Source organism: Peromyscus eremicus, chromosome 7 (genome assembly GCF_949786415.1).
Source record: "Peromyscus eremicus chromosome 7, PerEre_H2_v1, whole genome shotgun sequence".
Lineage (NCBI taxonomy): Eukaryota > Metazoa > Chordata > Mammalia > Rodentia > Cricetidae > Peromyscus > Peromyscus eremicus.
The window spans coordinates 69,913,434-69,929,568 of NC_081422.1; the positions used below are offsets into that span (position 1 = coordinate 69,913,434).

The window sequence follows — 16,135 nt, forward strand, 5'->3', positions numbered from 1 at the left end:
GTTTTTGTACCTTTCCTATATGTGTGTCTCAGTGTTTTAGTTGAGAATGGAGTGAGTAGCAGGGGTATGGGAAGCAAACTCAATATCTACTTTTCGAAAAGGTAATCGGTCTACCGTCCCAACATTAAAACACGCGTAAACTTCTCTCAGAAGTCCAGAATTCGTATGCATCCTGTGTCTCCTGCACAGTATTTAGGAGAGGGCAGAGTAAGTCTCAGCCATGATAAAGGAAGTACGTTCAAACACTTTTATCAACTCTGCAGGGCTGTCTGAGCATGCTGATGTTTTCACGCCAGGTCTAAGCTTTGTGCATCAGAAAAGCCTTGTGGCAGTTATTCTGAAGGCAGTGGCTTCCACAACGTTGGTGCCCATAAGGGGCCACATCTCTGTGTGGAAGAGAAGCAGCTGTTCATGGTCTGGTATTCCAGTCTTCCTTTAGGAAAACTGGCTCCAGGGGTACAGGCACTGTGATATTTTCTGAGCTTTAACATGGAGATGGGCTTCTACTGGAAGATGAGCTGTGTGCTGAAAGATGGGTGAGCCACACCTGCCCCTCCAGGCACGTGATTCTCTAACCTGGGCCCACAACAACCCTGAGAGGGGCAAGGGAAGCATGGTCCCATCAATCCATGGTCTACGTGTAGCCAAACACCTCACTACAGTATTTGGTGATCCTTATGTACAAAATATTTATATACAGTGTGTCCTACAGAGATGGAAGGATGGGGCTAATTGATGTTCATGAGTATGAAATGATACAGACTTTAGGCATACAGGAAGATCTCATGGGGTAATAATCCAGTGAATTTTCTAAGAGTCATCCTCCACACAATTGTGAAACTACAGACCCCAGAGTAATTTCCCATGGAATCTGGGTCTGCAGCAGTTCTAAAAGGGGAAGGGAAGTGGAGCTGGGGAGAGAGCCTCCCTTCAATCTGTTGTCCAGATGTAGCCAAATACCTAGTTAGATATCTGACAACACACACACACACACACACACACACACACACACACACACACACACACAGGGCGGGGTGCGGGAGGGAAGGAGGGAGGGAAACTGATTTCTCTCAAAGATGAAAGCAAGGGTTTTGATCATGCTGAAAAGGACGAAGGAGCTTTAGCTGAGCACATGAGGCAGACAGAGAGATGCACGTGTACTACTAGACTAGTCACTATTTCTAGACTCGAGAAATGCACCTCCTGAAAGCCATCTACCTACATGTGCTATGACAAGACATCAGGGACAGGAACTTTCAAGTCTAGGGGAGTGAGTTTTCATTTACTATGGGCCTGTATAACTGTAAAGGAGAAGGGAGCAGCTGAGGGAAACATGAGCTCCCTCCAAACAGCTATTCAGGCATTAGCAAACACTCTGCACACTAGCTAGCAAAATATATACATATAAAAATAATTTACACATATTTTGTCTCATCATGATGAAATTAATTATCCACTTTGGGCAGAAGGGAGGTGAAGTCTTAAACTAATTATATGACTTGATAGAGTTCCCCCAAAATGCATGTTTGATCTTCTAGTAGTTATCTTCAATATGTAAATACTTATGGAAATGTCATTTTATAAGCCACTTAAAAATCCATAATGATAAAACAGCTGATTAGTAATAAATAATCTCATAAACTCATAAGCTAAAAGCAGCATGATTTTAAAAATTATGTTCTATCTTGCTTTAATAGTATTAATAACTCCTTATAAAAAGGAATAGCTGTGATCCAAATCTTATATTTTTTTTCTTGCTTTTTGCCAGGGTGTGCTAACAGCTGCAACCCATTCTCCAAAACGTGGGGCTGCAGACAACACTCTGTAGGGTCGAGGTTTCTCAAGAGACGAAGGAAAGAGAGGGAATGAGGAAAGGAAAAGGATCACTTGTAGAGGTTTGCTAGGGACTCTGCTTTTAAAGAGGTCTGTGACCAGGATGGAGGAAAGACACAGCATCCTCCCTTTGGCAACATGGTAACCAAAAATTATGATTCAAATACATTGTACACACTTCACCCAGGTAGAACTGCTTATCTACCAACAATCTAGAGGAAAGAAAGGAGACAGTTTCTTACACACTGATAATTCCCAAAGACTCTTCTCACCATGGCCAAGAAGTTAGTGCTGAGAGCTGGGAAGAACTGTGCCATAGCACACCACAGGTAGTATTTACACCATGTAGGCACAATGTACATAAATAATCTCAAGAACATAGTTTAGCCTTTATCATGCATAACTGATTGAACTGTAAGTGCATGTCACTTAATATATTTTGGTTGGGGTCTCATGTAGCAGGCTGGCTTCAAGCTTCCTATGTAGCCAACACTGATCTTGCCTCCATTCCAAGTGCTAGGATCACTGGTGTGTGCCAACACACCTGGCTTCCCTTAATTTTTAGTAGTGCTACGTTGAGCAATCATTCACAGAATTCCTGAAAGCCGAACACCCAGCAAACCTGTACAAACTGACTCCAATATAGCACATCCAAATGGAGGAGAAGGAAAGAAAAATCAGACTGAAAACCATCAAATGGAATGTACTAATACATTTTCAGATTGACAGGAAGATAAAGGATTGGGGATGACTCAAAAAAAAAAAAAAAGTCAGAATACCCTCCTTATTGTGTCCTGAAAAAAAAAAAAAAAGTAAAACTGAGTCAAGAAAATGAGATGTTTCAGAGGACTTTTGCTTTCAGCTATGGGTATTTATAGAACTAGTCAGTGTCCAGTTTCTCCCTCCAAGTGTCCAGTTTTTTAAAGGCCCCTCTAAACAGATTCCAAGTGCTTTTCAAGCTAAGTTATTCACCCATCAACTTGTCTTCCTGCTACCAGTCAGGAACTCACAGTCACTAAAACTATACAGGGTTAGACCCAAGATCTGGCAGGGACGGCAGCTTCTGCTCTGCCAACAGTACAAGAGTCTCACCTCTGTAAGACTCAGAGTCCTAAAGAGAAGGGAAACCACAGGGATGCTGTGGAAGGAAAGGAGAGGACAGGGAAGAGAGAGAAACACTGTGAGTTATCCTCGTTGTCAGCCTGATGGGATTTGGAACCACATAAGGTGTTCCCAGAGAAGTCTAACCAAGGAGGGAGGACTCACCCTGAATGTGGGTAGCGCCATCCCACAAGCTGGGGTCTCAGACTGGGGGCAAAGGAGAGAGTGGGTGGAGTCTTGCATTCATCTCTGTCTCCTGTCTGTGAATGCGATGTGACCTGTGCTCCAGCTGCCGTGGCGGATGGTACCCTAAAACTGTGAGCCAAATCGAATGCTTTCTCCCTTCCATTCCTTTGGCCAGCTATTTAGTTGTAGCAGTGAGAAGAGGAGCTAGCCTTAGCTACCTGACAGGGGCTGTCACAGGCTGTCATCAATGACAGGAGGAGTGGTGATTTGTGGCCAAAGACTTCTGTCATTTGTCACCCTAATTTCACACCGCACTGTCCAACGGTTATACTAAGAAATCAACGCCATCATTTCGGTTCTGTTTTCCACTGGCTTTGTCTTTGAGGTGACAAATATCTGACAATGCGTTTTTACCTAATGTTTGCAAATGTCTAGATTGACCATGTGATAAAAAGTGGCACTTGATTTTAACCAAAAGGCAGAGAAGCAATTGCATATGACAAAAAAAATCTATGTAATCAAGTACAATGCCCTCAATTTATCCTGTGAACCTGTCATGCTAAAGATGAGGCATTAATTGCTTTTAAATTTTGTCAAATTCACTCAATCTTATGTACCAGAAACTTTGATTAAGGTGCTATTATCTTTTAAACTTATTTTTAATCAAGTGTATGTGTATGGGGGGTATGTACATGTGTGTGCGGATGCCCTCAGAGGCTGGAGGCATCAGATTCCCCCGAAGACGGAGTTATAGGCCATTGTTGGCTGCTTGACATAGGTGCTGGGAACTGAACTCTGGTCCTCTAGAAAAGTAGCAAGCACTCTTAACTGCTGAGCCATCTCTCTAGCCCATTAGATGTCATTGTTATTGTTTTATTTGGGAATGTAATATTTTGAAGTTTTCTTTTAGTGAAATTTAAAATTTTTCTATTATACCTGGAAAGGCTTTCAATGGCTTTATAAATAATTGTCTATTAAATATAATTTGGGTTGGAGATGTAGCTCAGGGGTAGAGTGCTTGCCTAGCATGCACAAGGTCCTGGGTTCAATCCTCAGTACCACACACCTACACAAATATGTTTAATTCATGTTTAATAGTAAAGATAAGCGTGTGAATTATCAATCTACCCATAGGATAATAAACAGTTAATTTGCTAATGCTGTATTAAAGTGCTTTCTAAGAAGGATCCCACTGTTCATGAATCAGCTGGGCACGCGCACGTAGAGACATGTTCCTGGAATTAACGGAGAATTTGTGGAAGATTGGCAAATACTAACTTCTTATGTGGTCAGCAGCCCACTTCTCATGTACTCAGCCTAGCTCAAAGTGATGCATGTAAACAGAGATAGGCTTCCACTGTAATCAGCTACAAACACACACTAAAGTCCCTTTCCATGATTGAAAACACGTTCATGGAGGAAAGCAAGACAACCCAATATGAAAGTGGTTAAAATCATCTCCAGCGCTGTCACTGTCTAACATCTGTATCATCCTATCGGTGCAAGCTGCCAGGCGTGTCCAGGAGCAAGTCAAACCGCTACACACATTTCAGAACCTCACCTAAGTAAGTAGTGCTAAAAAAGAGTAACAGTTAAAATTATGATGCATATGGTTAACGGAAACGAACAGCCTTAGAGAAGATGGTCCCGTGGAGGATGAGTTTGTGCCCGTTTTTCAGATGGCTGCGTGGTGTGACTTCATCTCTGTTAGCGGAGGTTTACCTCCGGTCTCCTTCAACTCTCTTCTTGCGAACTAGGTAGAAGAGAAAGAAAAAAATTCAAAAAGACAGATAGGATATTCTTGAAAATCATTTTAGAGCCGTGTTTCTCAACCTTCCTAATGCTGTGATCCTTTAATACAGTTCCCTGTGTCGTGGTGACCCCAACCATAACATTATTTCGCTGTTACTTCATAACGATAATTTTGCTACTCTCATGAATATGTAAACATCTGATCTGCAGGATCTCTGACCCACAGGTTGAGAACCACTGATCTAGAAGATAGGATTCACCCCATGAAATTCTATGCCACACACCCAACGGCATGAATCATCTTAAACTTCAACATTCAATGAACTATGGCAGAAAATGGAAACAGCAAAATAACCTAATCTGAGGAGGAATTTAAGTTTAAATAAAGCTGTGTCTGGTAACTGGGAACGTCTCGGTGTGTCTACGGAGTGTCAGTCCAGGAGAGACAGACCACAGAGCAGTGAACTGGGAAGTACTTTCATGGGGATTTACACACGGGGCATCATCTCCTCTGCAAAGTCCCCAGGTGAACACAGCCTCACCTGTCACCTCTGACGATGGCAGGGAGACCAGCCTTCTGTAAAGAGGCGCTCAGATTCTCCAAATCTCATCTTGATTAAAAACTCCTAAGTCCTAGATGTGGCGGAGTGCACCTGCAGTCATTGTATTCCAGAGGCTGAGGCAGGAAAATCAAGAATTGGAGGCCAATGCCGGGCGGTGGTGGCACACACCTTTAATCCCAGCACTTGGGAGGCAGAGCTAGGCAGATCTCTGTGAGTTCAAGGTCAGCCTGGCCTACAGAGTGAGATACAGGACAGGCACAAAAACTACACAGAGAAACCCTGTCTCGAAAAACCAAAAAAAAAAAAAAAAAAAAAAAAAAAGAATTGGAGGCCAACCTGGGCTGCATAGTGAGTTCCAGGACAGCTTGGGCTATACAGTATGATTCTGTCTCAAAACAAACAAACCAACCAACCAACCTTAAATATTGGTCTTCAAAAAAAAAAAAAAAAAAAAAAATGAGTGGTTTAGACAACAGGCAAAATCAGAGCTTGAGGTTCCTTTAAAGCAGTACTTGGGATCAAAGATACTGTTAAGATGGCCTGATTTGGGGGCTGGTTCTTTCGGATGACCTGGATTCAACTCCTAACACCCACGTAGCTGCTCACAACTGGCCATAACCCCAGTTCCAGGAGAATCGATGCTCTTTCTGACCTTCGAGGAGACCAGACACATGCATGGTACACAAACATATGTGTAAACTAAACATTCATACACATAAAATAAATACATCTTTAAAAAAAAATTGCCTGATTCTATCCTTCTCTTCCCTCCTCTGACATGGTCTTACCATGCAGCCCAGGTTGGTCTTCAACCAGGATTTTCCTGCATTAGCCTCCTGAATGCTGGAATTACAGGTACACACCACCATACCTGACTGCATTCCTGCTTTCCACAACCCTTTTCTTCTCCTTTTGCTTCCTGGGCTTCAGACTCTTTTGGTTGATAACAAGGGGCTTCTGGAAGCTTCTTGGATTTGGCCAACTGGTCCCCTGTCTGAGGTCCTCTCTCACCGGCTACTTTCAATAGCCCAAGCTGTAGAGATGCTGCCGCCTGCAATAGCTGTTCCTGGGCATGGGATCTGTTATCAATACTTCCAGAGCCTTGCTTTGCCTATTTTTCTGGGCTGCTCAGATACAGACCTAACATGCTTTCTGTTGGGGAATATTATTTTAAGGTGTGTTACATATGTTTAACTCTGTGAAGCTGTGTTACTTTGCTTGTTTAAAACACTTGATGTTCTAATAAAGAGCTGAACGGCCAATAGTGAGGCAGGAGAAAGGATAGGTGGGGCTGGCAGGCAGAAAGAATTAATAGAAGGAGAAATCTGGGGGAGAGAGAGAGAGATCTAGCAGCCAGAGAAGGAAGAGGACTCCAGGGGCCAGCCACCCAGCTACACAGCAAGCCGTGGAGTAAGAGTAAGATTCACAGAAGCAAGAAAAGGGAAAAGCCCAGATGCAAAAGGTAGACGGGATAATTTAAGGAAAGCTGGCAAGAAACAAGCCAAGCCAAGGCCAGTCATTCATAAGTAAGAATAAGTCTGTGTGTGTGATTTATTTGGGAGCTGGGTGGCGGGCCCCCCAAAAGAATTAAAAAAATAAACAAAACAACAAACAACATTTTCTTTCCTAGGCATCTTCTGGATGTCTCCATTCTTTCCCAAAGCCTTCTGCTGGGTCTTGGGTCTCACTCTCTACACCCAATGGGAAAGTCTGGCCCTATGTCCTGCCGGTGTCTTTCCTTCTACCTTGTCCAAGGTCTGGTACACTGTTCCCAAAGCTCAGACAAGGGACTCAAGCCTGCTGCTGGCTGACTGCCAAGTAGACTTGTCCAGTCTTAGATGTCCCTCTGCTATGCTGCTCCAGGTAGTTAAGATGTCCCCAGACTAAGCCTTCCCAATCTGCGCCATCTTTCTGCACTGTGACTGACCAGGATATGCCTCCATCTCCTTCTAACAGAAGGAACAGTGTGGATCCTCAGCCAAGTGCAACAGCATGGGAAGGCAAAGAGAAAAGCTGAAAAGCTCTGCAAGAGTTTAACCTGTGTAGTAGAGCTCTGTTAGAGTACTTCACATGTAAAATACAGAAGTATTCGTGTCCCCACATTCAAGCCCGAGTATTGAAAAACAGCGCCATCAGAAGTCATACATAAGGAACCTGGGATCGCCATGCCCTGTGTCCAAACGGAGAGAGTGCTATCATCATGGAGGGAGGAGAGGAAGAGAAGGGAGGGGAGGGGAGCATAGAAGAGGTAAAGACAAAGAAGTCGAGCAAGAGCTAAGCTACAGTAAACAGTTCTAAAAGAATGTTGTGTTGAAGTTTAAGCATCTCGAAGGCCAGAGGACTGCCACGACCGCCTAATAAGGTGGCCACTGAGCCCAGCGGCACGGTGTCTGAGATGTGGCCTCTGAACTGGAAGATGAATGTCCCAGCCCTTCTCTGACTGCCACCAGCACAGAGCACATCTGCCTTACCCAGGTCATTATTTTTTGTGATGGCAGCTGCCACTCTTGTCCGTGGCCCTTGCTTGGTAAACTGGTACCCGAACTTGAGGATCCTTGAGTTCTCCTCCAGCATCTGGGCTATCTCCATCTCCACCGCTGTCCCCAGCTGCTGCCTCTGGTTGTGGATGCACACACATAGACATGGGATAAACAGGAAGGGAAAGGAAATAGTTACTTACAGGGGGAAACTCATGACTACTTCCACAAAAAGGTTCAAACTGAAAGGGAACAAGCCCCCTGAGAAGTTCCCTCCCATGCAGTCATTGGGTCTGGCTCTTCGTCTAGAAACAAAATGCAGACAGCCCAATCTGCTGGTACTCAAAAATGAAAACCAACCAATCAATTAAGCAACCAACCAATCAACCAACCAAAAGCAACCAAAACAAGAAGTCAGGCTGGGGAGATGGCTCAGTGGGAAAAGATGTTTCTGTGCAAGCATAAGGACCTGAATTTGGATCCCAGACCTATGTTATAAAGTCAGGTATGCTGTCAGGAACCTATAACTCCATAGCTGGGGGTGCAGAGATAGGTAAATCCCAGAGGTCACTGGTCAACCAGGCTAGCTAATCAGAGAGCTCCAGGTGGTGGACCCTGTTACAAAAACTAAGTCTATGGTGGGATGTGACAAGATGACCCTGACATCAACCTCTGGCCTTCACATGCATACACACATTTTTACACACTCACATGCATATGAACATACACATAAGCAAAAACAAACAAACAAACACAAAACAACAACAACAACAACAACAAAAATCCCAACAGAAAACAAGAAATCCTTTCTGAAGAAAAGATGAACTGGGTGTATGACTATAATCGTAGTCTCCGGGAGACTCAGGCATGAAGATCTTTAGTTCAAGGCTAGCCTGTGCTGACCCATGGGATGGTCTCAAAAACAGATACACAACACAAAACAAAAAGAAAGAGAAGGTAATTCCTGAGTGAGTTTAAGCAAAACTAATATTGTGCTTCCAAGTCACTTAGTGCTAATGGGATTAAAGCAGGGATGTTTCTTAAGGAGTGGGAAAGTGTGACAGCCATCAATCCAAATACTGAATTTTCTATCTTGGAATCCATATCCAAAAATAATTAAAGATCTAGGCTGGAGAGATGGCTCAGTGGTTGAGAGATCTTTCAGAAGACCTGTATTTGAATCCCAGCACCTACATTGGGCAGCTCTCGACCTCCTGTAACCCTAGAATCAGATGTCTCTGACCTCTGGCACACACACCATTAAATGCCTTTAATCCCAGCACTCAGGAGGCAGAACCAGGCAGATCTCTGTGAGTTCGAGGCCAGCCTGGGCTACCAAGTGAGTTCCTGGAAAGGCGTAAAGCTACACAGAAAAACCCTGTCTCAAAAAAAAAAAAAATAATAAGTTAAAAACCACTGATCAATGGCCTCTAAAACAAGAGCGAGCTTCAGTGTCTGGGCAGGGCCACCCCACTTTCTTTCAAGGCTGGGGCAGCATCGGGCTTTGATTCAGGCTACAGGGTAAGAGAATGAACAAAGCTGCTGGTAATACCCCTGCTGCCTTAGGGTAAGGGTAGCTGGCTCTTTATGGGTCCGCTGGCCCGCTGAGAAGTTCACTTAAGAACATGCTCTGGGCCGGGCGGTGGTGGCACATGCCTTTAATCCCAGCACTTGGGAGGCAGAGCCAGGCGGATCTCTGTGAGTTCGAGGCCAGCCTGGGGTACCAAGTGAGTCCCAGGAAAGGCGCAAAGCTATACAGAGAAATCCTGTCTCGAAAAACCAAAAAAAAAAAAAAAAGAACATGCTCTGGGGCTGGGGAGAACACTTAGTCAGTAAAGTGCTTGTCACACAGCACGGGGATCTGAGTTCAGTCCCTGGGACCCATGTTCAAAAAGTTGGTGTGGGGTTGTGTGTTTGTAATCCTAGCACTGGGGAGACAGAGACAAGGGGATCCCTGGGGCTCCCAGCCAGCATAGCCTGTCTCAAAAAAGGGTGGTCGTCATCTGAGAAAGGTAGCTGAGGTTGTCCCTGGACTCTATGTGCACACACACACACACACACACACACACACATACACACAGAGACAGAGAGAGATTGAATATAGGTTCCCTCCAGGGCTCAGAAGCTGGGAAGATTTGTAGGGCAGCCAGAAGACCACATCGAGTCCACACAGAGCTTTGAGCTTTAGCCCACTCCCCGGGGGTCGTCCCTCAACTGTCTAAGATGGAAGCTAGCTTAGCCCCGCCCCGCTTCTGTACCTGGTTGTCAATCTTGATCTCTGTCAAGGTGTCATTCTCCCGCAGGGCTTCCACCAGGGCCAGGATTCCAGTTCCAGTGACAAAATTGGATTCTATGTTTAGACTTTTCAAGGTCTTGTTGACTTTCAGCATGTCTGCAAAAGCCTTAGTGTACAGAAACAGTCATTAGGCTTTCTAATGATGGGCTTCATGAACATCTCTCCCGAATAAAAACCATAGTTTTACAGCACTTAAAGAAAACCTTTGTTAAGTCAGAAATACTTTCATCTCCAAGTAAAATTAAAATTTAGAACTACAATTAAAAATGAAAATAGCAGCCGGGTGGTGGTGGTGGTACACACCTTTAATCCCAGCACTCGAGAGGCAGAGGTAGGCAGATCTCTGTGAGTTCGAGGCCAGCCTGGTCTACAGAGTGAGTTCCAGGACAGCCATAGCTACACAGAGAAACCCTGTCTCAAACAAAAGAAAAGAAAACTTAATACAGCTCAGTAGAGGCTGGAGAGCAGGCTTAGTGGTTACAAGCACTGGCTGCTCTTTTGAAGAACCTAGGTTGAATTTCCAGCACCCACATGGTGTGAGTGAGCATATGTTTTCTCTTAGTTTTAACTGTTTATTTTTTTTAAGTCTTTTTTTTTTTTTTTTTTAAAGATTTATTTATTTATTACGTATACAGCATGTTTGCCTGCAGGCCAGAAGAGGGCACTAGATCTCATTACAGATGGTTGTGAGCCACCATGTGGTTGCTGGGAATTGAACTCAGGACCTCTGGAAGAGCAGTCAGTGCTCTTAACCTCTGAGCCATCTCTCCAACCCCGTTTATTTTTTTATGTATGGGTGTTTTGCTTGCATGTAAGTCTGTGTACCATGTCTGTGCTTGACCCAGCAGAGACCAGAAGAGGGTGTTGGATCACCTGGAGTTGCAGACAGTTGTGAGCACCATGTGGGTGCTGGGAACAAAGCCACTGGATGAATAGCCAGCCCCCGCCCCACACCCTATGTGTGTGTGTATGTGTGTGTTTGTGTATGTAACTGAGGTTGGCCATAAAGTGCTTATCTTCCTGTTTCCACCTCTCAAGAGCTGAGACTACATACTCACTAAACAAACACATTTTAATACTAGTTTAAAGTGTCTGAGTACAGTGAAATTCAAAAATACACATATAACTGGGGCTAGAGAGACGGTTCAGAGTGCTTGCCGCTCAATTATGAAAACAGGTGTCCAGATCCGAGCATTGAGGGCTCCCAAACACCTGTAAGTCCAGCTCCAAGGGATCCAACGCCCTCTTCTGGCCTCCATGGGTACGCCCCACGTTCATGTGTGCATACACTTATGTAGACACATATATGCAGGTGCACATAGACACATGCATACATAGATAACATCTAAATAAATTTAAATATATATATATATATATATATATATATATATGTAATTTCAAGTATATTTGGGCCCCACCCAGATGAACAGGGACTGAGTCAGGATCTCTAAGGCTGTGGCCTGGCCTTCTGCTCCTCAGGTGAATAAACAGTTGATTGGCAGCCACTTTAATTTAAGTCATAGAAGCAATAACTAGAAGAATGAAAAACAAATTGCTAATAGTGATTGCTTCTAGGGAGTAGACCAAGGCAGTCCTAAACTATTTTAATTACCTTGTTGTCAGTCAGGACAGGAAGAAGGAAGAGAAGGAATTCCGCATGAAGTGGAATTTCTCAACCTTGACTAAGATCTGGGCTGGGAGAGTTCTTTGCTATGGGTGTCCTGTGTGCTAGGCTGGTTGGCAGCCTTCTGGCTTCTGACACCTAACACATGCCAGTAGTCCTGTCCTCACGACAACAACCCCAAACATCTCCTGCCACCACTGCCAGTGTGCCCTGGGAGCAACACAGCTCTTGAGCTGAGAATAACTAGGACAGAATTAAAATCCTGTGTGCCGGGGTTGGGGATTTAGCTCAGTGGTAGAGCACTGGGTTCAATCCTCAGCTCTAAATAAATAAATAAATAAATAAATAAATAAATAAATAAATAAATAAATAAATAAAAAATAATAAAAAATAAATAAATAAAAAAAATAAAATCCTGTGTGCTGACAGTTATTTGAACGGAAAGCCCAGGGATATGAGATGGAATGGCACACTATACAATTCAAGGTACATTTATCCAATTCTCTTTCTGTCTCTCTGTCTCTCTCTCCCTCCCTCCTCCCTCTCTCCCTCTGTGTCTCTCTCTCTCTCCTTCCCTCTCTCTTTCTCTCCCTCCCCACTCTCTTTCTCTCTCTGTTTTGATTTTGATTTATTGAGACAGGGTTTCCCTGTGCAGCCCTGTCTGTCCTGGAACTCACTCTGTAGACCTGGCTGGCCTTGAACTCAATGATTTGCCTGCCTCTCCCCACAAGTGATGGGATTAGAGGCATGTATCACCATACCCAGCTTAATACTTGATCTTAAAATTAAATGTACACATTCTAATCAGAGCATGAGAGGGGAGTTTGGCAAGCCTTTCCTTACGAGACACACCAAGCTCTGGCATTAACTTCCAGTTCCAGAATAATGAAATGTCAGAGCAATTAGTTCTTTACAAGAACTTGCAGGACCTCCTGGCTGCCAGCCACGATCATGTTGCTTTATCTTAAACTTGAGAAAACACTTTTTCTCCAACTGAACAAAATGGAGCACATGCAGCCAAACATAACTTGGAGTTATGACACCCAAGTTCACTTCAGTTCAGCAACTATCTGAACATCTACTTCATGTACTGGGATAATAATGTCAGGGAAACATGGATATGATTTCTTAAATGTTATATAAATAATTAGAGTAGAAATACATGTCTCAGAAAAAGATTTGTTTCTGTACTCTGTGGGATTATACAAAAATACCATTTCCTGGGGCTAGAAAGACGGCTCAGCAGTCCGGAGCACATGCTGTTCTTGGTGAGGACCCAAGTTCAGTTCCCAGCACTCACGTCAGGCTGATTATAATCACCTGTAACTCAGCTCCAAGAGTCCAGGTACCCTCTTCTAGACTTCAAGGACACCTGATCTCACACAAGCACACATATACACGAATGCACAGTTTAATTAAAAATTAAAATAAATCTTTTAAATCTAACAGAAACCAGAGTACATAGCTTCCCTGCTGACCAAATGGTAGCCACAAGAAATATAGGTGCTGTGGATATCGCTCTGTATATTTATGCTGATTGGCTAGTAGCCAGGCAGGAAGTATAGGCAGGCCAGGCAGAGAGGAGAATTCTGGGAAGTGGAAGGCTGAGGCAGAGAGACGCTGCCAGCTGCCAGCTGCCGCCATGAGTACCAACATGTAAGATACTGGTAAGCCACGAGCCATGTAGCAACTTATAGATTAATAAAAATGGTTTAAGATATAAGAACAGTTAGTGCCGGGCAGTGGTGGCGGACGCCTTTAATCCCAGCACTCGGGAGGCAGAGCCAGGCGGATCTCTGTGAGTTCGAGGCCAGCCTGGGCTACCAAGTAAGTTTCAGGAAAGGCGCAAAGCTACAAAGAGAGACCCTGTCTCGAGAAACCAAAAAAAAAAAAAAAAAAAAAAAAGAACAGTTAGCAAGAAGCCTGCCACAGCCATACAGTTTATAAGTAATATAAGTCTCTGTGTGTTTACTTGGTTGGGTCTGAGTGGCTGCAGGACTGGTGGGTGAGAGGTGAAAGAGATTTGTCCTGACTGTGGGTCAGGCAGGACCAGAAAAGCTCTAGCTACATATAGCTACTAAGCCTTTGAAAAATAGCCAGTTTGAACTGATGTGCTATAAGTGTTTTACACTGTGGATTTCAAAGATGAAATATGAATAAAAGAACGTGGAATATCTTATTATAGCTCCAAATTATATCTACACTCCTACACATATCTATATATACTTATATTTTTAACATTTATTTTTATTTTATACATATGGGTGTTTTGCCTGAAAGCATGTCTGTGCACCATGTGCATGAGGTACCCAAGGATGCCAGAAGAGGAGGACACCGGATCCCCTGGAGTTACAAGTGCTTCTGAGTTGTCTGGAGTGGGTGCTCTGAATCAACGCAGGTCCTCTGGAAAAGCCACAAGCACTCGTAATGGCTGAGCCATCTCTCCAGCCTAAGATGTGTTGCTCCACATCTCCAATCATCATGCCAGGGCAACTTCGTTTTTTCTAGTTTGACTTGAGAGCCGAGTGACGGATGTTGTAGACTCTCAGGCTGATTCCCAGAATCCCTATCAACCACAGATTTTAGCCGATGTACCACAGAAGGGCTCTGTGTGCAAATGTGGCAGAGTGGCACCAGAAAAACCTGGTGGTGACTCTTGGCTCTGTCACTCCTTGGGACACCTGGGATCATCTACCCTCTCTTTTGTTACAGTGGGAACTAACGACAGCACACACTTAGAGCTCTGCAGCCATGTCCGGGTGAGGCAGTACACACGCAAACCTGAGTGACCTGTGCTGCAGTCACTGAGTCCACAGGAAAGCGGCTTGGACTAGGGAATGTAAACAAGAAGAAGAGCAGTGGTGGTTCCGGCAGTAACAGCATTTACTGAGCTAAGCAGCTTTCCTGTTTGGCTGAATTACTGAAAATACATAAAAGGACCAGGAGCTTTGCTATTTTCCTTCCCATAGTCTAATTAACTGGATGTCAAACAATGTATTTTGATTGTTTAAAGTGTGCTTGGAAAATTAATGCACATAAAGATTAAGGTAAAATATACTCTGACTTTTTTTTTATATGTGCCAAGTTCAAGTAGGCTTTTGGGGTCATAATATCCATTGACCATTACAGAAAGTCACTGTAGAAGCAGACGTTTCTGAACGGCCTTTCTCAACACAGAACAAACTCTAAATATTTATTTAGCTAAATGCCAAACGCTTGTCTTGTTTCTCTTTTGGAATGTGCAGCACAGACAAGAATCCAGTCAATTCAACATGCTTGCAGTGTATACAGGCGCCAAGAACTGTAAGTTCTTTAGATTAAGTTGACCAGATCTAAGACTTTCAAGTGATAGAATAAATTAAAAAGATTCTCTAAGAGCCAGGAAGAGTGATTTCATGCCTAAAATCTCAGCACTAGGCAAGCTGAGGCAGGAGCATTCCTGAGAATTCAAGGCCAGTCCAAGATATATAGTAAGTTCAAACCCAGGTCACATAGCAGACCCTGTCTCAAGACAACTAAGAGCAAAGTTAGCTAATTTTAAACAATAAGAAAAAACTAAAAATAGAGTCTCCAGGGAATTAAATGACTTCATATTGTGTTTCAAGTCTTACTTACAAGAGCCACAGGGTCATTGCTGCGGGTTGCAGCCAGGCTGAACTTCTTCACATGGGTGTTGGTCTCCAGGGCCTTCGCAAATTCCTTCAGGGTTGGAATTGGAATGTTCTAGAGCACAGAAGACAGGGCTAGTTACACACCACTCACAGCACACTCACCCTCAACTTGAAAATACTTTTTTTCATTTTTGATTGGACCCAGAGTCTCACATGTGACAAGCCCCCATCCCCCACCCCGGTAACTTTTAACTATCACCTATATTTAGGCGGCTGATTACATAGCCTCTCTATAAGTTTTATTGGTCAGGTGTGATACCTAAGCTATTCTGAGTGAATAGCGCCTCCTAGTGCTCGTTAAAGGAATGTAACCCAAAAGAGTTTTCTTCTTTCTTCTCATTATAGATCATATTCTAGGACAGGTTAACAACTGTATATATATATATACATACCCTTAGATATGCTTTTATTTTTGGCCTGAAAATTCCTGTTACCTTTCCTCTAATTATTATCTACAAACATCTGAAGATCCTGCTGAAATACTTCCTCTTTTGTTTTATGAGTTCTCCTACTTCAAACTTTTCCTTTCTTACAGTTCCATAACATTTTGGGCTGACCACATCATGCCGCCAACACTTGGTTAGTGTTTTTCTCCTACTATAACTTTCCTAAGTAAAGACTGGATGGATCTT

General features: G+C 43.6%; 1 protein-coding gene across 1 annotated transcript in view; it reads right to left on the reverse strand.

Annotated features, from left to right (window-relative positions):
• Positions 1–3,519: 3,519 nt before the first annotated feature.
• Tmod2 (tropomodulin 2) overlaps positions 3,520–16,135 on the reverse strand; it is a 53,154-nt gene continuing 40,538 nt past the window's right edge. The window contains exons 7-10 of the mRNA XM_059267011.1: positions 15,448–15,555; positions 10,171–10,314; positions 7,907–8,051; positions 3,520–4,873 (exon numbers count right to left, since the gene is read on the reverse strand). Coding sequence (XP_059122994.1) covers positions 4,839–4,873; positions 7,907–8,051; positions 10,171–10,314; positions 15,448–15,555 — 432 coding nt within the window. The 3' untranslated portion in view covers positions 3,520–4,838. The remainder of the gene's footprint in view (positions 4,874–7,906; positions 8,052–10,170; positions 10,315–15,447; positions 15,556–16,135) is intronic.